The 23,446-nt window shown below is 38.2% G+C and overlaps 1 protein-coding gene across 1 annotated transcript; it reads left to right on the top strand.

Moving 5' to 3' along the window:
* Positions 1 to 1,571: 1,571 nt before the first annotated feature.
* LOC105466731 (apelin receptor early endogenous ligand) lies at positions 1,572 to 22,773 on the top strand. The gene is made up of 3 exons (XM_011715848.2): positions 1,572 to 1,954; positions 3,753 to 3,842; positions 20,685 to 22,773. Exons 1-2 carry the CDS (start codon positions 1,879 to 1,881, stop codon positions 3,839 to 3,841), a joined length of 165 nt encoding a protein of 54 aa, XP_011714150.1. The 5' UTR covers positions 1,572 to 1,878; the 3' UTR covers position 3,842; positions 20,685 to 22,773.
* Positions 22,774 to 23,446: the final 673 nt, after the last annotated feature.

The following is a 23,446-nucleotide window of genomic DNA, read 5'->3' as shown; positions in this document are numbered from 1 at the left end:
AAGTATAACAGTGTGCTCTGTCCTGATCAGTGGAGATTTGTATCTTCCACAGCCCCGGTGTATATTACTGACATTCTAGGAATTCATTGTTGATCACCTGGTAATGAAATATAAAAATGTTAGTCAATATTTGCTGTTTGTGGTCAGTCTCTATCTTATCTATAAAGAAGATTCACTACTACACCTTTGAATAGACTTGAAAGTTGGCCTGAAAATATAGTGCCAAAATCTATATTGATCTCTTATTGATTTAACATTCAACTTTGTTAGCATGCTGTTTTCCTGAGTGCTGTACTAAGAAGACTGGGGCGGGAAAGGGGGAGGGATTTAAAAATCTGAATAAACTCTTTGCCATTCATAAGTCAGTTTTATATCATGAGTTCAAACTCTATTATATTCCATTGATTTTATGAAACGATGTACAGCATGGTAAAGTAGGACACTTTAACACTATGCTTCTAGTTCCCAAACAGGTCAATATATTCTCAAGACTTCAATAAAGAGATTTTAAGAATTTTTGTATGCCATTACCTACTATAAACTCCATGCCTAACTAGACAGGCAGGGAAATTTACAGATTGACTTATAAAATCAAGATAAATTGTACATTAAATGCAAACTTCAGGAAGCCCAAGGTTATGTATCAACTACCCAAGTGGAAAGAAGCCAAATACAACAAAATTCCTAACAGTTCAAAACAAATTACACATGCTTTAGAGTTAGTACTTTGGCTGTCCTTGTGTTTCAGGGCATATCTACACTATTCTTTTGGCATTTTGCATTTTACCTAAAATATGTTCGATATAACTGTTATAAATGGAATTTATTATACTTACATAATAAGTATAGTCATTTCCATTTATAACAGCTATATCTGACATATAAGGGAGCTCTTGAAACAAAAAGAGATCTTGGTGCATGTGTGCAAAAGACAAGGCTAGACTGTTTTTGTGTTTTCTGAATTCATTGGGAGATGAACTAAGGCTTTTTTTCTCCATCTCCAATTTCTGTGACTGTGGTATGTTAGCCTGGTATTCCACCACATATAAATTTTTAACCAAACACAGATTTCATGAGTTTGTGGCTTGCCTTAACTTCCTTTTTTAAAATCCGGACATTTGCAGATGAAAATAATCTCTGTTACTTTTAAAATTGCACTTTACAAAATATTCCTATAAATGTAAGTGTTTTGCAGATTTATTTCAAAACATTCTAAATTCCCAAAATCTTTACTGATACAAACCCACATGAATGAGGCAATTTGGAGAGTTAGTGTAAACAGGCACCACTTTGTAGTAAGTTTGGTAAAGATAAAGCATTTCAGCACATGTTCTGCCACAAAGCGTTTGGGACTCTTATGTTAGAGCTTCAGAATTCCTTCCGAAGAAGACAAAAGAGAGACTTCCTGTCATTTCCACTGGTTTCTGCACGTGGGACCAATATGGGTAAAGTTTAAACAGATGTAAATGGTAAGGGGAGGAGGCAGTGTCACGTCTCGTTTTACGTATTTCTTCATATCCAGATTGGATTTAAGTCATTCTCTTCTTGGAGCTTTCAGAGTACACTACCACTAAAGTTAGAGCATGCTTGAATGGTTTATTTCACCGATATTTGCTTATGGAAATAAAGGGGAGTGGCCGAGGGGAAAGGAGAAGAGGAATGGAGGAGGGGTTTGAGGCTGAGGGAGGCTCTGACCACAGCACCGAGCACCGGCAACCTTGTCTGATGTGATCATTAACCTTCCTGCAAAACACAGCTGGCAGTTCTCTGAGGTTTGGCATTAGAATGTGAAGACAGCCACACGGATATTGCACAGACTACTTACAGATCGTTCGGTTTACATTGAGAGTCATTGCTCCACTTCTGTGCGGTAGGAAAATGAAATTTCAGCAATTCCTTTTTGCATTTTGTATTTTTATTATGAGTCTTCTCCTTATCAGCGGACACAGACCAGGTAGGTCTTTGATGTATTTGTACAAGTAACTTGTTTTGCCTCTTTGCATCCCTGGGTCTCTGAGCGTGATTGTGTTTATCTGAAAACCACTTTGTGCTTGCAGTTAGTAGTATTGGGGATAAATGTGTAGGATTTTGAAAGTATGCTGTCTATCCTGTTGGGTGTATTATTTCTTTTTTTTTTTTTTTTTTTTTGAGACGGAGTCTCGCTCTGTCGCCCAGGCTGGAGTGCAGTGGCGCGATCTCGGCTCCCTGCAAGCTCCGCCTCCCGGGTTCACGCCATTCTCCTGCCTCAGCCTCCCGAGTAGCTGGGACTACAGGCGCCCACAACCGCGCCCGGCTAATTTTTTGTATTTTTAGTAGAGACGCGGTTTCACCGTGGTCTCGATCTCCTGACCTTGTGATCCGCCCGCCTCGGCCTCCCAAAGTGCTGGGATTACAGGCGTGAGCCACCGCGCCCGGCCTGGTGTATTATTTCAATATTAACAGCCAAACTTCGAAATGATAAGTATTTTACCACTATTTTTTCTAAATGCAAAGAAAATAGATCTCTAAGCTATTGCAGATGATGTTGTCTTTACAAGTAAAATGAAACAGAAATGTTCGTCTATTCATTATAAAGCTAAATAAATCTATAGATTTTTAGGTAAAATGCAAACTCCAAAGCAGTTTATTTAAAAAGTATGTTGCTGCCCGGAGTAGGGACTGAATTAACATACAAAAAGCATAATGCAACAAAATGCAGATGAAATTTTAAAATTTCAATAGCTGTTATTTCTAATTATGTAACTAGGAATGTCACTTAAAACAAGTGCAGTTTTTATTATTATTATGCTTATAGAGCTAAAAAGCATCAAAAATATGTATGGTAAAGATACATAATATTAATTTACTTGACACATTTTCAAAGATGATATCAACTGTATTGTACTTAACTAACAGAAATTTAGTACACAAAAGTATTCTAATGTACATTTACTTCAAAACCTTTCTTTGAAATAGCTAAGATTTCAAAGAACTGGTAAGTTAAAAAGAAAGAAAGAAAGAGAGAAAAGAGGGAAGGAAAAAAGGAAGAAAAGAACAGGAAAAAAAAATTAGAAAGTTAAAGTTTTCTGACTCAGGAAAACCACAAACCCAACTTTAAATAAAAAGATGGTAATATTTACATCCAAATATGTTAGATTATTCACTTGATAATATACTTCTTCAGTTAGAAAAGAAAGTGATGCATTACTTGTTAAAAATTCAGACTTTGCTTTTTAGTGAATTAGAAGTTTGATCACTGTGAGTTTATTTCAAATGATGTCCCCGATCTGTTCTTTTACATAAATAAGAAAAAGTTCCAAGTCAGCAACTCTGAGAAAGCAGCTTGATCCCTTCTCATTGTTTATGGCAGTCAGTATTCAAACCATTTATACTTTTCGGAAATACAGAGTAGCTTGGACAATGTTCTTACAAAATATTTGTGATTAATTTACTACATAAAAAAAGATCTAGGAGTATTTAGGAAAAAATCATGTAAAAGGAGGAGGATATTACTATTAAGATGTTGCTATATTGCTTAACGATGTTAATAGAAAAATAAATAAGAGTAAAAGAAGATCTTGCTATTAACATTAACTGTTAGGAACACCCCTTTTGTATATGCATCACATTGATTTTTAATTTTATAATCACATTTGAACAAATTGCAAATAACCACAGTCTAGTTTGGCTCCAAAATATGTTTGAATTGTCTAGATTAAACAACAGTTAAGCCTCTGAAAAATGCTCTTAATGTTTCTCTCTTTTTCCTTCAGTTAATTTGACCATGAGAAGAAAATTGCGCAAACACAATTGCCTTCAGAGGAGATGTATACCTCTCCATTCACGAGTACCCTTCCCCTGAGGTATTTCTGACCAAAAATAGTTTTGCTACACTTAGGCGATGTTCCAAATTAGATATACCAGAGAATGTTTCTTCACAGTTGGTAACATGTGATAATGGCTTATGGCGATGTCAAGACTTTAGAGATGCATACCAATAAATGAAAGAGTGAAATGAATGACATGACTTTTGAGAATTACTTTAATAGCTAAGGAAGAAAATTAGACAGACGAGGACAATGTAGGAAAATCTTGATAACTGTTGAATCTGAGTAACAGCTCTATGGGGGCTAATATTATTGTGGATGTTATGCAGAATAAGCCGATTCCCCTATTAAGCCCAGTGTGTATGAAAGCATTTGGACGTATTCACCCAACATCATACCATCAATGAACTACCATCAATACTTCAGGGTTTTCTTTTCCTCTTCTCCTCTCCTCCTCTCCTCCTCTCCTCCCCCTCCCTCAACTCCTGTCTCCTCTCCACTCTCCCCTCTCCCCCAGGGTCTTGCTCTGTCACCCAGGCTGGAGTGCAATGATGTGATCTCAGCTCGTTGCAGACCCAACCTCCCGGGCTCAAGTGATCCTCCCACCTCAGCCCCCCAAGTAGCTGGGACTACAGGCGTGTGCCACCACTCTTGGGTAATTTTTGTATTTTTTGTAGAGATGAGGGTTCCCCATGTTGCGCAGACTGGTCTCGAACTCCTAGCCTCAAGTGATCCACCTGCCTTGGCCTTCCAAAGTGCTGGGATTTCAGATGTGAGCCACCACACCCAGCCCTCAGGGTTTATTTTTTTCCGAAAATATTTCCTTTAATAGATAAAGTAAACTTAACACTAATGAAATGGCAGCTTTCCAGTCTCACCAATAGTAGTGACCTTGATAGTCACATCTTAAGGATAAATTCTGGTAGAGTTTTGCACCTCCCTTTTCTTGTTTTTACACTTGCTAAATACTTTTACACCACCACGATTACCGGTAATACTGCTTGAATCAGCTAACTTCAAACACTGTCCAAGTTTAAGTTACTTCATACTAAAAAATACACAGTTTGGCATTCCATTGTAAGTATTTCAAGCTCATTAATTCATTAAAGATATATCTTCCTTAAAAAATGTCACAGAAATATCCCTCATCTGGTTAACATACACAGGCAATGGCTAAATTAGCTTATTCAGTTGGCCTGTAGAGTAGCTTTTATGGTTCCATTCATTCAGTGGAAAGAACAGTTGCTATGTCTATTGTTTAATGCATGCTTTTCAAAGCCAGGGAAAGCCCTGTAGTAGAAAATTAAATGAAGGAGGAGCAATTTAGTAAGAAACATTTATCAAAAGGACTGAGACAAAAAATGTCAAGTTCTCTATGCCTACATCTGTAACAAATTAATCTTTGTTATCAAAATACAAAAAATAGCTTTGGTGGAGGAATCCAGGAAGATACAGTAGGAGGTTTACTGAGAAGCCAATGAATGGTGATTGAAACATGCTTTAAAAAGATTTTCTGTGTTAAAATATCCTTTGGTGTGTGTTGATAATGTTTCCAGCAGGGCATTTCAGTGTCATGTATAAAACAATGGTAAAAATCTGTGCTTAAGAGGAATAGAGACACCCCAGATTTTTCCAGCACTCCTTCATAAATAACAAAGAGGAGAGGACGCATTTCACAATAGCAAGAGAATTCCTGCATATACAAAGAAAGACACCTTTCAAAATATAAACACAAGTCTTTAGATAACCACAGATTATCCTCAAATCACATACCATAAAAACCAGTGTTACAAGTAAGCATGAGTAGTGAAATTTGAATTTTTAAAGTTGAGGGAAATTTTGACTTATAAATCAAGTTTGTAAACCAAAAGGAAATGTAATTAAAGCTTTGCAAACTACTTAATAATAGCAACCCTTTACAAAAGTTGACTGATAACTTATAAAACTGCTTGGGTTACAGCATCCATTTTCTCAGTTTTAGACTAGTTCTACATTCCAGCTACAGTTCTTTGAAGAATGCTTAAAAGTCACCTGTTGGAATCTACTGTAAGAGTTAATGTAAGATAAACATTAGATGATTTTTCAAGACCTTGCTCAACCAGCACTATAATAACAAGTGCTACCTTCAGATCTGATAACATAATTCTCACTGTCCTAAATACTTTCCCATTTTTTATATGTTTTGCAACAAAGGCACTTTGGTAACTGGGTCAATGTACTGTAAACCTAGGTAGTGGACTCTAAGGCAAAACACCCATTTCATTTCTCCCCCTCTAATTTTTTGGATGCTTTAGATAAAATCACATGTGGTTATTTGATCAGTTAGGATCAAGTAAGACTTCGTAAAAGGATAGGTAAGGTAAACAATTGACTTTGAAAGTTTTCCAGATGAACCCTTTATTAGAGTGTTCAGACCTTTAGCTCATTTAATAGGAATGTCATATTATCTTTACTCAGTCAATTTTTCCACCTCCTAGGGTCATCCTCAATGATCCCAGCCTACGCAACTGAATTAATTACGCAGAAAAATCCATGCTGTATGCAGTTCATTTCCTTGATTTTTTTCTTAAAAACATTTTGGCATCACCTTCAGTCCTAAGTGATTTAGAGTGAAGGAGAGCAAGAGAAGGGGTGTCAGGAAATGCAAGTCTACAGGTTAATGTGAGGGCCCTAGAGTGGAAAATGAGGTCGCGACTTAAGACTGGAATGACTTCTCCCTTCCAATAGTAAAATCTCACCACATCAATGCTTTTATCTATAAGTATGTACTCTAAGGCCAGGTCCAGTGGCTCATGCCTATAATCTTAGCACTTTGGGAGGCGGAGATAGGTGGATTGCTTGAGTGCAGAAGTTCAAGACCAGTCTGGACAACATGATTAAATCTTGTCTCTACCAAAAAAAAAAAAAAAATTAGCACGGCATGGTGGCGTGTCCCTCTAGTCCTAGCTGTTTGGGGAGCTGAGGCCTCCAGGGAGGATCATTTGAGCCCAGGAGTTTGAGGCTGCAGTGAGCTATGATTGTGCACTCCAGTCTAGACCCTATCTCTAAAAAATTACTTAATTAATATGTACTCTAGATAACTACATACCCCATCAATATATACTCTACTCACTTTTTTTTTTTTTTTTTTTTTTTTATTTTTTGAGACGGAGTTTTCATTCTCGTTGCCCAGGCTGGAGTGCGATAGTGCCATCTCGGCTCACCACAGCCTCCACCTTCTGGGTTCAAATGATTCTCCTGCCTCAGCCTCCCGAGTAGCTGGGATTACAGGCATGCACCACCATACCCGGCTAATTTTGTATTTTTAGTAGAGATAGAGTTTCTCCATGTTGGTCAAATTGGTCTCGAACTCCTGACCTCAGGTGATCTGCCCGTCTCGGTCTCCCAAAGTGCTGGGATTACAGGCGTGAGCCACCGCGCCCGGTCTAGCTAGCTTTTTAATAACAATTGTAACACATGTTCATGGTGTAGAATATATTTCTAACAGCATAGAATGTAAAGTCAAAAGTACAAGTTCCCCATCCTACCCTATTGCCCATTTTCATGTTCCAGAGGTAATGACTATGAAAAGATTTTTGGAAAAAGTATCTTTTAATACATTATTTTTAATTAAGTCCAGCTAACACTCTCTTGTCACCCTCACTTGCTATTCAAACTTTACTTCTAGTTTCCTATTTTCTGCCTTATTCTTACCCCCTTTCAGTCATGAGCATCTGAACCCCTTAACCAAACCTGCCCTGCTTCCCAACTCTTCCTGCAATTATCCTAGCATCTTCATCCTTCTCACTCCATTTTCTCCACCTCTTGAGTTTAACTGAAACCCAACTCTGCTTTCAGCATAGAATCTCTACCTTCGTGGAGCACTTAATCTCCAACTTTAGCTGGGTTCTCTGGGAAGAACTCTTCCGCACTTCATATTCCTATTCAACTATTATTTCAAACTAATAACCTCTAGTTTCTTTACACTTCTTAATCTCCTACTCCTCTTACTTCATGGTGAAATAGGAGGTCATTAAGCCTGGAAATCCAACCTTACCCTGAAGCTACAGACATCTACATCCACAATGCTTCTTTTGTGTTCCCTTCCTAGTCTTTTTTTTTTTTTTTTTTTTTTTTTTTTTGAGACAGGATCTCATTCTGTCACCCAGGCTGGGTGCCGTGGTGTGATCATAGTTCATTGTAGCCTCAAAGTCTTGGGCTCAGTTTATCCTCCTGTCTCAGCCTTCCAAGTATGTGAAAGTACAGGTGTATGACACCATGCTTGGCTAATTTTAAGATTTTTTGTAGAGACAGGGTCTAACTTTGTTGCCAGTCTGGTCTTGACCTTCTGGGCTCAAGCAATCCTCCGACCTTGGCCTCCCAAAGTGCTGGGATTATAGGCATGAGCCACTGTATGTGGACCCTAGTCTTTCAATAAAAGATACCTCTCTTGGATATGGGTAATCTCCCTAACCTCAAGTACCTTGATCTAGCAATTATACTCCCTTGCTCCCCCAGAATGTTCAATATGTCAACACTGATCTATTTTATCTTTAAAAAAAAAGACAGATGAAAGAGACAAAGACAGAAAGAAAGAGAAAGAGAAGAAATGAAACAAAGAAAGAAAGAAGACAGAAAGAGAGGAAGAGAAGAGAGAGAAGGGAAGAAAAAAGGAAAGAAAGAGAGAAACAGGGAAAGAAAGAGAAAGAAAGAAAGGAGAAAAGAAAGGAGAGAAGAAGAAACAAAGAGAGAGGGAGAGAAGAAAGAGAAGGGAAGAAAAAAGGAAAGAAAGAAGGAAAGAAACAGGGAAAGAAAGAGAGAGAAAGAGAAAAGAAAAGAAAGAGAAAGAGAGAGAGAAAGGGAGGGAGGGAGGAAGGAAGGAAGGGGAAGAGAAAGAAGGAAGGAGAGAAGAAAGAAACAGAGAGGGAGAGAAGAAAGAAAAAGAGGGAGGAAGAGAAGGAAAGAAAGAAAAGAGTTCCACCATTGACTCCATAGTGCTCTCAAGTGACCAACCCATGTTCTCTTCATCTCTTCAAAGCCACATTTTTGGAAAAGACAGCTGTTTTCTTTCCTCCCAACTATTTTCAACACATTCTCCCCTTTTTCTTTCTGGGGAAGGTTCATTATGACTTCCTCCTTCTTAATCCAGTGAATGTGTTTCAGTCCTGATCTCAGTTATCCCGCTGTAGGTCAAATGGAACACAAAATAATAACAATAATTTGACAAACAACACCTTACAACATATGCCTTTCCAGTTTCATCTGTTTCCTGATTCTTTCCCCCTTGCCTGCCCCAGAGGGCATAAGAGTTAAGACTGTGTTTGGACCAACTGGATTCAAGCTCTGGCCACATAGCTCACTCTCTGTGATCATTGTTGGTAAGTCATTTATTCTCTCTGAGCTTCCCTCCACTTCCAGATCTATAAGATGCAACGTGTTATGGCCCTTACCCTATGATAACAATACTTGGCGCATAGTAAGTGCTAAATAAATAGTAGTTAGACTTATTATTACTTTTTTTTTTTTTTTTTTTTTTTTGAGACGGAGTCTCGCTCTGTCGCCCAGGCTGGAGTGCAGTGGCCGGATCTCAGCTCACTGCAAGCTCCGCCTCCCGGGTTCACGCCATTCTCCTGCCTCCGCCTCCCGAGTAGCTGGGACTACAGGTGCCCGCCACCTCGCCCGGCTAGTTTTTTGTATTTTTTTAGTAGAGACGGGGTTTCACCGTGTTAGCCAGGATGGTCTCGATCTCCTGATCTCGTGATCCACCCGTCTCGGCCTCCCAAAGTGCTGGGATTACAGGCTTGAGCCACCGCGCCCGGCCGTGACTTATTATTACTTTAAAATCGGTCCATTCTTCACCTCTTAGCTGTTCTTCAAGCTATGCTTTTACCTAAAAGGAAAATTTTTTCACTTTTGCTCTCAGTATAATTCATCCTTTAGGAAACCTTCTCTGATTTTAATACCCCTACTAATTACAAGAGATATGCCCACTTTTGCTCTCAGAGCACTATTTACATACTTCTGTTAAAATCCTTAACGCCTGGCATTAGAAAGTGTTAACAGACTGCAGTCATCCCCTCTTCCCTCTGCATGCTGTCAATTCCCTGAAGCCCGAGGGTAGGTTTTACTTATCTTTGTATCTTCCGCCAAAAAAAGTGCCTGCAATACAGCAGGTACTTCATAAGTGTTTTTGTTTGTTTGTTTGTTTGCTTTGTTTTGTTTTGTTTTTGAGATGGAGTCTTGCTCTGTCGCCCAGGCTAGAGGGCAGTGGTGCAATCTCAGCTCACTGCAGCCTCTGCCTTTTGGGCTCAAGCAATTCTCCTGCCTCAGCCTCCCAAGTAGCTGGCATTACAGGTTTGCGCCACCACACCCAACTAATTTGTGTAGTTTTAGTAGAGACAGGTTTTCACCATGTTGGCCAGACTGGTCTCGAACTCCTGACTTCAAGTGATATGCCTGCCTCGGCCTCCCAAAGTGCTAGGGTTACAGGTGTGATCCATCATGCCCAGCCTCATAATGTTGCTAAAAGAAGTAAAATAGGCTGGGAGTGGTGGCTCATGCCTATAATCCCAGCACTTTGGGAGGTCAAGGCGGGCAGATGGCTTGAGGTTGGGAGTTTGAGACCAGCCTGACCAACACGGTGAAATGCCATCTCTACTGAAAATACAAAAATTAGCCAGATGTTGTGGCAGGCACCTGTAATCCCAACTGCTCAGGAAGCTGAGGCAGGAGAATCACTTGAACCCAGGAGGCAAAGGTTGCAGTGAGCCAAGATCACGCCATTGCACTCCAGCCTGGGTGACAGAGCGAGACCATGTCTCAAAAAAAAAGAAAAACAAAAAAGAAAGATGAAATGAAATGAAGCTTTTACTTATTATCTTTTAATTTAATATAATAAATTTAATACTTGTTCTCACTAGACACATACACACATTTTCAGATTTATTTTCTAATATTTCTAGGATGGAACTATGATTTTCTATCTCTGTGGTGGAGATATTTCCTCTTCTAGGAATTCCTTCTCTCATCAAGTCCAAACTCTCTGCCTCCTTGAGAGTTCTCATAAATCCCATTTTCCTCATGAGGCCCACCTGAATTCAGTTAGTTTAAAATAATCTTCAATCCTCCTAACAGTCACAGCACTTTTAGCAGTAAGCTTTTAAAGCCATTTATCACATTCGACTTTGTTTCTTTAGATTTTTGTCAGTATTGAAATATGAGCTCCTTGAAGACAAGATGTAGCCCCTAAAGCTTAAGGTACAAACCTTTGCTTAATATGAATGGCCCAAGAACTGCCTTAAATATGGGACATTCCTGTGAGGGCTGAAATATCTGCAGGACGTATTGCATAAAGCTAAATGAAATACAGAAAATTACTCTTTTCTAAATTAATCACAGCCCAGTGTCCAAAGGTCATGCTTGGAGGAAATCCCTAATGTCACTAATTTACTGATGAGATAAAACTTTTCTGTAAAGATTATGATGCCAGCCGGCCACAGTGGCTCACACTTGTAAACCCAGCACTTTGGGAGTCTGAGGTGGGAGGATCTTTTAAGACCAGGAGTTTGAGAACAGCCTGAGCAACATTGCAAGACACTGTCTCTACAAAAAATACATTAGCTGGCATGGTGGTGCATATCTGTAGTTCCAGCTACTCAGGAGGCTGAGGTGGGAGGATTGCTTGAGCCGAGCAGTTGAGGCTGCAGTGAGCTGTGATCACACCACTGCACTCCAGCCTGAGAGACAGAGTGAGACTCCGCCTTAAAAAAAAAAAAAAAAGATTATGGTGCCTTAATGATAAATATATTTACTTATACATTTATATATCAAATACATAAATATAGTGATGTTTATATTGTAAACATTTATTAAGATAATTGTATATTCGTCTGAACAAAGTATGTATACAATGTTCTAGAGTTTCAAAGTTTTCTTTTCTTTTCTTTTGAGACAGAGTTTCACTCTTGTTGTCTAGGCTGGAGTGTAGTACAGTGGCACGATCTCGGCTCACTGCAACCTCTGCCTCCCAGTTTCAAGCAATTCTGGCTCGGCCTCCCAAGTAGCTGGGATTACAGGTGCATACCACCACGCCCGTCTAATTTTTGTGTATTTTTAGTAGAGATGGGATTTCACCATGTTGGCCAGGCGGGTCTCGAACTCTTGACCTCAGGTGATCTGCCCACCTCGGCCTCCTAAAATGCTGGGATTAAAGGCGTGAGCCACCACGCCCGGCCAGTTTTCTTCATTTCAAAAACTGATTTCTCCTTACAAAATGTGTAACAATTCTTTCCATAGTTAGCTAAACTAGCTGCTCTCTACCATGTTGTTCAGGAATCTAAAATTTCTTTTTAGCATAAATCCCATCTAATCCATTCCCCCCCTTACCCACCCCCATCTTCCTCTTCCTTCTTGGTATCACGGAAGGCATGGCCAGTCCTTCATATGTGCTGTGGGTCCCATTCTCTCCCTAAGATTTCTTAGGAATTTCAAGCTGCCACTTACACCTTTACTTCTCTGGATCATCATGTCAAATTGAAAGTTTAAATGGTGATAAGCCTATATATTAAAACAAACAAGACACACATATACACATCCACACACCCCTCTGTCAATACTCATGATTTTTCTGTACTCATTGTCCCCGATTCATTATTTTGCATTCACATCTAAATCCACTTTAATCTGTCTTACATCTCCTTTAGAATTATCCTTATCTTACTAATTTTTTTTTTTTTTTTTGAGATGGAGTTTCGCTCTTGTCGCCCAGGCTGGATTGCAATGATTCTATCTCAGCTCACCACAACCTCTGCCTCCTGGGTTCAAGTGATTCTCCTGCCTCAGCCTCCTGAGCAGCTGGGATCACAGGCATGCGCCACCACACCCAGCTAGTTTTTGTATTTTTAGTAGAGACAGGGTTTCACCATGTTGGCCAGGCTGGTCTTGAACTCCTGACCTCAGGTGATCCATCTGCCTCGGCGTCCCAAAGTACTGGGATTACAGGTTTGAGCCACTGTGCCCAGTCTGATCTTTCTAAATTAATTGACAAATTTTAGTCTTCTTCCTGATTTCACAGCAGAATTTAGCAGCTGGCTACTTGGCCTGCAAAAGTCCCTTCCCTTCAATTCCAGGGCACCATACTTATTTCCACTAAGTCCTCAGCTGACCCTCTGCCCCTAAGCAGGTTGTTGTACCCTTCAAGGTGTAATAAAATGTATCTCTTCTCTCTCCTGCTCTGTTTCATCCATTCCTTTAGCCCCAATTACAGCTTTACACTTAATTATGATACTCCTGAGGGAAAAAAGAAAAATAGAAGACAACCACTCAAATGAGATCAAGCCAGGGCTATTTATTCAGAGTTTACATAGCAAGGGAGTCAGCCAGCATCACTTGAGTTTGGCAGGGGACCAAGACAGGCAGAGAATCTGGAAAGCTTCATTGTGAGAAACAGGGAAGGCTTTAGGTGTGATGTGACTGGAGATGGTTGGCCTGGGAAAGCTGAAGGCAGGCTATCTAGAAGCAGGATATCCTATTTAATTTGGGGAGTATATGTGGTTTCTTCAGTTAGTCCTAAGTTAGAATCAGGGGAGGAGGGATAGAAAGGACACTAGTAGTTCTTGACCAAATCTTGACCATCTGGGATCAGCTGCTGCAGAGGTTGTGATTCGGCTTCCTGGGCTGATTGCTGCAGTCTGTGGGTCAAAGCATTAATATAGGATCTGGCCATTGTACACTTGTACACATTCAGTCTCCCAGTTCCCAATTTGTCACCAGTTCACGTCACATAAGCTCAACTACTGTTTACCTTGCAGCAACCTTCACACCTCCACTTTTGCTTCTCTTCTATCCATTCTTTGTATTATGGCGTCTATACTGCTTAAGGTCCTTTAGTGATTTCTCATTACTCTTACAATTGAAATAAAACTCTGAATGTCAACCACAAAGGCGCTTCTCTGTGAGTTTGTCAAATATGTCATGTTCCTTAGCACTTCAGGGCTTTTACACATTGTTTTCTTCTGCCTAGACATGCTTTTTTCCTACTCTTCACCTTTTTCCTACTCAGTGAAAATTTTGATTAAATGTCACTTCGCTTGAGTGTGTATGTATGTGTGGGTGTGTGTGTACCATATATAACTTTTTTTTTTCAAGACGGAGTTTCCCTCTTGTTGCCCAGGCTGGAGTGCAATGGCGTAATCTCGGCTCACTGCAACCTCTGCTTCCCAGGTTCAAGCGATTCTCCTGCCTCAGCCTCCCAATAACTTCTTTTATTACACTGGCCAAAGTAACCTTGGTGAGGGTGGGGAGGGAGTGGGGGTGAGGGTGGGGGGTATGTGGGGGCTTGGAGTTCTTTAGGTATCACATTTCATTTATGTCAAAATTGTGCTGGAGTTTAGTTCAATTTTATACTAGTTGTCTTCACATTTTTTTCTAATAGCAACATTTTTATATATACAAAAATTATGTGCATAAATATGACATATATACACATTATTTAAACACATTTGAAAACCATTTACAGCTTCGTCTTTTACTTAGCATCTAAATGACATTAAATCTAATTTACTTTTATATGTGTATAAATATGACATATATACACATTATTTAAACATATGAAATCCATTTACTGATTTGTCTTTTACTTAGATGTATTTATTTGTACATATGAAAACAGTAAGTTATTTTTATTTTACTTTAAGTTTCAGAATACATGTGTAGAACGCACAGGTTTGTTACATAGATAAACGTGTGCCATGGTGGTTTGCTGCACCTATCAACCCGTCACCTAGGTATTAAGAATGTCATTTTGAATGACACTGTAGTCTAGTCAGCCCTCCATATCCATGGGTTTTTCATTAAATCAGCCAATGGCATATTGAAAATATTTGGGGGAAAAAACCAGAATGGTAGTATCTGTACTGAACATGTTCAAACTTTTTTCCTTGTCATTATTCCCTAAACAATACAGTATAACAACTATTTCCATACCATTTATATTGTATTAGGTATTATAAGTAATCTGGAAACAATTTAAAGTATACGGAAGGCTGGATGTAATTTATATGCAAATACTACACCATTTTATATAAGGGACTTCAGCATCCATGGATTTTGGTATCCAAGGGAAGTCCTAGAACCAGTTCCCAGGGACACTGAGGGATGATTGCATTTCACTGTATGGATAGCCTTAATTTATTTATCTTGACTTTATTGACCAATATTTACGTTTTGTAGTATTTATTTATGCTATTTTGAACAATGTTGCAGTGAACAGGCATGCATACATATTTGAACATATGTACACTTATTTTCTTACAAAATATTCCTAGAAGTGGAATTATGAGGATATGTATGTTTAATTTTTTTTCAGATATCATTTATACACCAGACAATTCACCCATTTAAGGTGTACAATTTAATGGCTTTTACTATATTCCTAAGTTGTGCAACCATCACCATGATCAATTTTAGAACATTTTCATCATCCCATAAAGAAACCCCATACCCATTAGCAGGCACTCCCCGTTTCTCCCCAGTTGTTCAGTCCTGAACAACCACTAATCTACTTTCTGTCTCTACAGATTTCCCTATTCTAGATATTCCATATAAATGAATTCCTGTGATACATGGTCTTTGTAATTAGCTTTTTTTACTTAATGTTTTCAGGGCCCATCCATGTAGTAGCATGTATCAGTACTCCACTCCAATTTATGACTGAATACAATTCCATAATATGGAAAAATCACAGTTTGTTTGTCCTGTCAACTATTGATGAACATTTGGGTTATTCCCGCTATTTGGCTAATATGAATCATTCTGCTGTGAACATTAGTATATAAGTTTTTGTTGGAACATATGTTTTCGGTTCTCTGGGAATTAAAAAAGAGGAATTGTTGGGTCATATGGTTATTCCATGTGTAACTCATTGAGGAACTGCCAAGCTGTTTTTCATGGGAGTGGCATCATTTCACATTCCCACCAGCAGTATATGTGGGTTCTAATTTCTCCACATACTTGCAAACACTTGTTGTTATAGCTATCCTAGAGGGTGTGAAGTGACATCTTACTGTGGTTTTGATTTGCATTTCCATAATGACCGAAATGTTGAGTATCTTTTCACGTGCTTATTGGATATTTGTGTCTCTTTGGGGAAATGGCTATTCAAATCCTTTGCCCATTTTTCAGTTGGATTATTTGTCTTTATATTGTTGAGCTGTAAGATACACATATATGTATATATTCTGAATACAAAGCCCTTATCTGAAATATGATGGGCAAATATTTTCTTCCATTCTGTGGATGTCTTTTTTTGGTGTTGTCCTTGGAGCAAGAAAGTTTTTAATTTTATTGACGTCAAATTAGTCTGTTTTCTTTGGTAGCTTGTTCTTTAGGTATTATGTATTTTTTTTTTTTAATTAATCGAAGGTCACAAAGATTTACATCTACTTTGTCAATTTCTGCAAAGAGCCATCTGGTATTTGGATAGGGATAGTTTTAAATTTATAGATCAATGTAGCAAGTATTGCCATCTTGACAAAATTAAGTCTTCCGATCCATGAAATGGAATGTATTTCTCTTTGTTCAGGTCTATTTTAATTGCTTTTGTAGTATTCAGAGTACAAGTTTCGTACTTCCTTTGTTAAATTTATTCCTAAGTATTTTATTCTTTTGATGCTATTGCAAATGGAATTTTCTTAATTTCATTTCTGAATTGTCCATTGCTAATGCATAGGAATACAATTGATTTTTTATTGATCTTACATCCTGAAATCTTAATAAAATTATTGATTCATTCTCTTAGGTTTTTCAGTAGGTTCCTTAGGATTTGCTGTGTACAAGCTCACGTACAAGATCACCTGCAAATTGAGGTAGTTTCTTCTTCCTTTCTAATTTGGGTGTCTTTTTTCTTTTCTTGCCTAAGTGCCCTGATGAGAACCTCCAAAGTAGTTCAAGCAAACATGTTTGTCTTATTCTTGGTCCCAGATTTAGTCTTTCATCCATTAAGTATTACGTTAGCTATGGGTCTTTGTAGATGACCTTTATCGGATTGAGAAATTTTTTTCTATTGCAAGATTGCTGAATGTTGTTATTATGAAGGGAGGATGTTTGTTTTGGTCAACTTCTTTTTCTGTATCTAAATTATCATGTGTGACCAGGTGTGGTGGCTCACGCCTGTAATCCCAACACTTTGGGAGGCTGAGGGGGGCAGATTGCTTGAGCCAGGGAGTTTGAGGCCAGCCTGGGCAACACAGCAAAACCCCATCTCTGCAAAAAATGCAAAGAATTAGCCAAGAAGGTGTGGTGGTATGCACCTACAGTCCCAACTACTCAGGAAGCTGAAGTGAAAGAATTGCCTGATCCCAGGTCCAGAAAGTTGAGACTGAGTGAGCTGTGATCAAACCACTGCATTCTAGCCTGAGCAATGGAGTGTGACCCTGTCTCAAAAGAAAAAAAAGAAAAAAAAATACAGAAAACCAAATATATATTCACACACACATATATATGTATATATATTATCATGTGTTATATGTTTTGTCTCTTATTCTATTAATATTATGCATCACATTAAATGATTTTTGGATGTTAAATTAACTTTGTACTTCTGAGGTAAATCCCACTAAATCACAACGTTCTTCATATGTTGCTGAATTTAGATTGTTAGTATTTTGTTGAGAATTTTTACAGCTACATTCATAAGAGATATTGTTCTGTACTTTTCTTATGATGTCTTTTTCCGATTTTGGTATCAGGGTAACCATAAAATGACTTGGGAAGTGTTTTCTCCTCTTCTGAATTTTGGAAGAGTTTGGGAAAAAATGATACTAATTATTCTTTAATTGATTTATAGGATTCACCAGTGAAGCCATGTGGTTCTTTTTGGAAAGTTTCTTAATTGCTAATTCGATCTTTTTTCTTGTTATAGATCTATTTCAGATTTTTATTTCTTTTTGAGTCAGTTTTGGTAATTTGTGTCTTTCTAGGAATTTGTCTCTTTCTAGGAATTTGTCTATCTTATCTAAGTTATCAAATTTGTTGTCACACAGTTGTTTATATTATTTTCTTATAGTTATTTTTTGTTCCTGTAAGGTTAGTAGTGATGTTCTCTCTTTCATTTCAGAGTAGTATTTTGAGTCTTTTTTATTCTTGGTCAGTCTAAATAAGGTTCATCAATTTGGTTGCTATTTCCAAAGAAACGACTTTCATTTTGTAGATTTTTGCTATGGTTTTTCCATTCTCCAGTTCATTCGTTTCTGCCATAATCATCATTATTTCCTTGCTTCTGCCTGATTTAGGTTTTGTTTGCTCTTCCATTTTTAGGGTCTTAAGTGAAATGTTAGGTATTCAATTGGGCTCTTTCTTCTCTTTTACTATAGATGTTTATAGGTATAAATTTCTCTCCAAGTGCTACTTTAGCTGTATTCCCTAAGTATTCATTGTCATTCATCTCAAAATAGTCTCTTATTTCCCTTGTGAGTCTTCTTTGAGTTACTGGTTGTTTAGGAGTCTGTTGTTAATTTCCATATATTTGAGAATTTCTCAGATTTCTTTTGTTATTGATTTCTAATTTGATTCCATTGTTGAATCATCTATTTCTCCTTTCAATTCTGCCAGATTTCGCTTCATGTATTTTAGGGCTCTGTTTTTAAGTATATTTATCTTCTTAACTGTTCTATCTTCCTCAATTGACCCTTTTAGCATTATAAATGTCCTTCTTTGTCTCTAGTAACAATTTGTCTTTTTTTTTTCTTTTTTTTTTTTTTTTGAGGCGGATTCTTGCTCTGTCGCCCAGGCTGGAGTGCAGTGGCACAATCTTGGCTCACTGCAACCTCCACCTCCCAGGTTCAACCGATTCTCCTGCCTCAGCCTCCTGAGTAGCTGGGATTACAGGAGCCCGCCACCACACCCGGCTAATTTTTGTATTTTTAGTAGAGATGGGGTTTCAAAGTGTTGGCCAGGCTGGTCTAGAACTCCTGACCTTATGATCCACCCACCTCGGCCTCCCAAAGTGCTGGGATTACAGGCATGAGCCACCGTGCCCGGCTTTGTCTTAATTTTTTAAAATATGACATTATTATTAGTATATTCACTTCAGCTCTCTCTTACACTTGCTGCTTGCATGATATCTCTTTTTCCATCCTTTGACTTTCAATCTATTTTTGGCTTTGAATCAGAAATATGCCTTTGCAAAGAACATATGGTTAGGTCATGTTTTTTGTTTGTTTTTTTACCCAGTCTGACACAATCTGCCTTTTGAATGGATTATTTAGTAAGTTCATGTTTAATTTTATTATGTATATGGTCGAACTTACTTATGCAATTTTACTTTTTCTTTTCTATACGTCTCATGTCTTTTTTTGTTACTCTCTTCCTCCTCTACTGCTTCCTCTGCATTAAATGAGTATTTTCTTGGGTTTGTTGTTTGGTCGCAAAAAAAAAAAAAAAAAAAAAAAGGAAAGAAAAATTAAGAATATTGTGCAGTATAACATTTTAATTTATTTAACAATTTTTCAGCTGGGAGAGGTGGCTCACACCTATAATCTCAGGACTTTGGGAGGCCGAGGCAGACGGATCACTTGAGATCAGGAGTTCAAGACTAGCCTGGCCAACATGGTAGAGTATTTGTCTCTACTACAAATACAAAAAAATTAGCCAGGTGTCTTGGCGCACGCCTGTAATCCCAGCTACTCAAGAGGCTGAGGCAGGAGAATCACTTGAACCCAGAAAGTGAAGGTTGTGGAGAGCCAAGATCGTGCCACTGTGCTTCAACCTGGGTAACAAATATGTATATATTGTAAGTTTGATAAGCAAAAAAAATCCATCTCATTTTCATCTGTTTTTTACAAAACACACACACATATATATATCATTTTCTTTTTTCTTTCTTTCTTTCTTTTTTTTTTTTTTTTTTGAGACAGAGTCTTGCTCTCTTGCCCAGGCTGGAGTACAGTGGCATAATCTGGGGTCACTGCCACCTCTTTCTTCCAGCTTCAAGCAATTCTCGTGCCTCAGCCTCCTGAGTAGCTGGGAATATAAGTATGCACCACCATGCCCGGCTAAATTTTGTGTTTTTGGTAGAGACTGGGTTTCACCATGTTGGCCAGGCTGGTCTCAGACTCCTGGGCTTAAGCAATCCACCTGCCTCGGCTTCCCAAAGTGCTAGGATTATAGGCGTGAGCCACCACGCCCAGCCACACATACATATTTTTTCTAGATGAGCTCTTGCTATGTTTTCCAGACTGGTTTTAAACTTCTGTGCTGAAGCCTTTCTCTCACCTCAGCCTCACCAGTAGGTATGAGCCATCATGCCTGGCCCCATTTCATTTTTATGTTCAAATTTAGGCAATCTGAGTTGAGAGAGATGATTCCAGAAGAGGCATCTGCATATTTGTATTGCTAAATTAGTCATAGTTAGCACCCCACTATGACTGTGAGATGTGAAGTGAAAGTGAAATATGAAGGAGGTGGAAACTTCCAGAAATGAAGCAAGAAGCAGCCTTCACGTCTTCGGGAGGGGGCCAAAAAGAACCTACCTAGGGAAACATTGACACCAGTGGTGCACACCTGTAATCCCAGTTACTCAAGAGGCTGAGGCATGAGAATCACTTGAACTTGAGAGGCAGAGGTTGCAGTGAGCCGAGACTATACCACTGCACTCCAGCCTGGGCAACAGAGTGAGACTGTCTCAAAAAATTAATAAAATAAAATAAAAATTTAAATTCAACCTTTTAAAGACACACAGGTGCTGCATTTCTGTTGAAAAGTAAGAATATATAAAGATGCTTTCAGCACTGAAAAACACTGGTAAACTTCCATAACTCATTATTAAAAAAAAAATGAAGCATGTGTTTATTGGTGTGCTGGATAGTATTTCTTTGATGTATTTCTTTTTCCTTTGCCTCTCAGATATAGATCTCTCTAGCTAACTTTACTGGATCTATCAGAAGAAGAAGAGGAGTGAAGAAAAGACATCCAGCCACCCAAAAGAACTTCATGATGCCAACAGTGTGATTGCTTAGAAGTTCCTACACAAAAAAAGGATCATTTGAAAGCACCTGGGATGGTTTATTAGCTTCAGAGGATTTTATTCTTCTTGGCTTCTCTTTAGAGGGAAAGTAACATAAATTCAAAAGGATTCCAATCTGAAGCCCAAATTGTTTGCCTACATAACAAAAATATCTCATCTTTTCCTGCACATTATTATTCTCTTATGGGTTAAAAAGAAAAATACCTTTTAGTGTCTTACAACTCTCTCACGGTAAAAGGTGCAATAATTTAAAATGTTGCTTTCATATTCCTATAATTCTCCAAAAGTATATGTTTGAGTGATTTTCTAAAAACTGCTCAACCTGAAATCAACTGCAGTGACCATTTGGCTTTGCACAAAAAGGAGAAAATAATTGGTTCTTTGATTATAGATAAAGACTAAGAAAAGCTATTAATTGCTGCCAATTTTATGATAGGCTTTAAGGTTTATGAAAGTATGATTTCTTGATTTCATGAGTAATGTTGTCCATTTGAAATCCTAATTGTAGTTCATTTTATGTTCAAATGAAACCATTGTTTTTGTTTTTGTTTTGAGACAGAGTCTTGCTCTGTTGCCCAGGCTGGAGTGAAATGGCACGCTTTTGACTCACTGCAACCTCCACCTACCAAGTTCAAGTGATTCTCGTCCCTTAACCTCCCAATTATAGGCTGGGATTATAGGTGTGTGCCACCACACCCAGCTAATTCTTGTATTTTTTGTAGAGATGAGGTTTCACCCTGTTGCCCAGGTTGGTCTTGAACTCAGGCTGGAACCATTCATTTTTTAACCTTTCTCATCATGTAATTATAAGAACTCAATGTTTGATTTCCTTTGAAATTTTGTTACATCCTCTATTATTTTGTATAGATAATTTCTTAAAAAGTCTTACTTAAAGTTGACATCTAAAATACAGTTATGCCAATGAAGTCCTACTCAGGGTGATATCTGTATCTAAAAGATGAGTGCTCAACATCCTATTAGGCTTTGTCTTGGTGTTGTTCATCCCGAGATGCTGAGACATGGAAATAAAAAATCAGAAGGAATTTAGGGATATGATTACTCAAAAAAGAAACTATCCGGTCTAAATTTGAGTTGTGTTGATAACTAGTTGTTCCTCAGATGCTAAGATGTTCTTAATTTGTATTTATTGAAGGATTGTTAGCTTAATGCCACAGAATTTTTCTTACTTTATGTTAATTCCAGATAAGAAATTTACAAGTTTATATCTTTTTTCTTTCTTTCTTTTTTTTTTTTTTTTTTTGAGATGAGATCTGGCTCTATCACCCAGGCCAAAGTGCAGTGTCATGATCTAGGCTCAACCTCCACCTCCCTGGCTCAAGCGATCCTTCCGCCTTAGCCTCCCGAGTACCTGGGACTACAGGCATTTACGGCCACACCTGGCTAATTTTTGTATGTTTTGTAGAGATGGGGTATCGCCATGTTGCCCAGGTTGGTCTCAAACTCAGGCTGGTGAGCTCAAGGGATCCGCCTCCTTGGCCTCCCACAATGTTGGGTTTACAGGCACGTGCCACCATGCTGGGCCAAAAGTTCATATCTGGAGTAGAAGTTTTACTTTGTAAACATTATAAAGTAGAAGAAACCATAAACCATTAACCCTTATTTTGCTAAAATGAAAGGTTGGGGTTAATATATATGTAATTTTAAATAGAAAATCTGACAATACTGTGGAATTTGTCTTCCTTTCAAAGCTTATTAAAAGTGTCTTTTCAGATGAATGGTACTTTCCACAAGTGCATTTGAGTAGAAACATAAGCTAGTCTCAGTTATGTTTATGTTTATATTTATGTTTAAAACACGTACTTGTTTGTATATTTTGTACTGAAAAAAAAAACCACTTGATTGTCAAGAGACACCTCATTCAATACAAGTCTAAACTCTTTCAAGTACAAATTCGCATATTCACAGAAAAAGTTACAAATTGGTTTTACCATTGTAAAGTAATGAAATGGTTATACATTTCTTAATTGTTCAATAAAACACTCAGTGATTTGAATGTCTGGCTGTCCTTACTTTGTATAAGAATTGTTCAGTGTTGAGTATAGTATGGTAGAAATGGTCCTGATACCTGTCTGTGCTTCCAGTGTTTGTTCATATTAATTGAGGCATTTAAGACTGAACAGTCTCGATACATCCCTTACCACTGCAGATCTTTTACGTCATTCAAGATTATCAGAGCAAGGGCAAAGATTCTCTCAAAATCTACCAAAACTCAATAACCAGTGGCACATATGCTTGTTTACATACCAGAACAGGTCCTTGATATACAGCTATCTTTTATTCACTGGGAGGTGAATGAGACCAGAGGGGTGCCAAATCTGTGTTCTTTAAACTTAACAATTTTTATGGGTTGCTATTCTTTTAAGTATTTTTCTTGGAGATAGAGTCTCACTCTGTTGCCCCAGCAGGAGTGCAGTGACATGCTTTCAGCTCACTGCAACCTCTACCTCCCAGGTTCACACGATTCTGGTGCCTCAGCCTCCCAAGTAGCTGGGATTATAGGCGCCCGCCACCACTGCACCTGGCCTAATTATTTTTCTATTAAAAGTTTTTTGTGGCCAGGCATGATGGCTCACACCTGTAATCCCAGCACTTTGGGAGGCTGAGGCTGGTGGATCACCTG

The sequence above is a fragment of the Macaca nemestrina genome, chromosome 3 (genome assembly GCF_043159975.1).
Source record: "Macaca nemestrina isolate mMacNem1 chromosome 3, mMacNem.hap1, whole genome shotgun sequence".
Lineage (NCBI taxonomy): Eukaryota > Metazoa > Chordata > Mammalia > Primates > Cercopithecidae > Macaca > Macaca nemestrina.
This window is presented reverse-complemented; position numbering and strand designations above follow the sequence as displayed.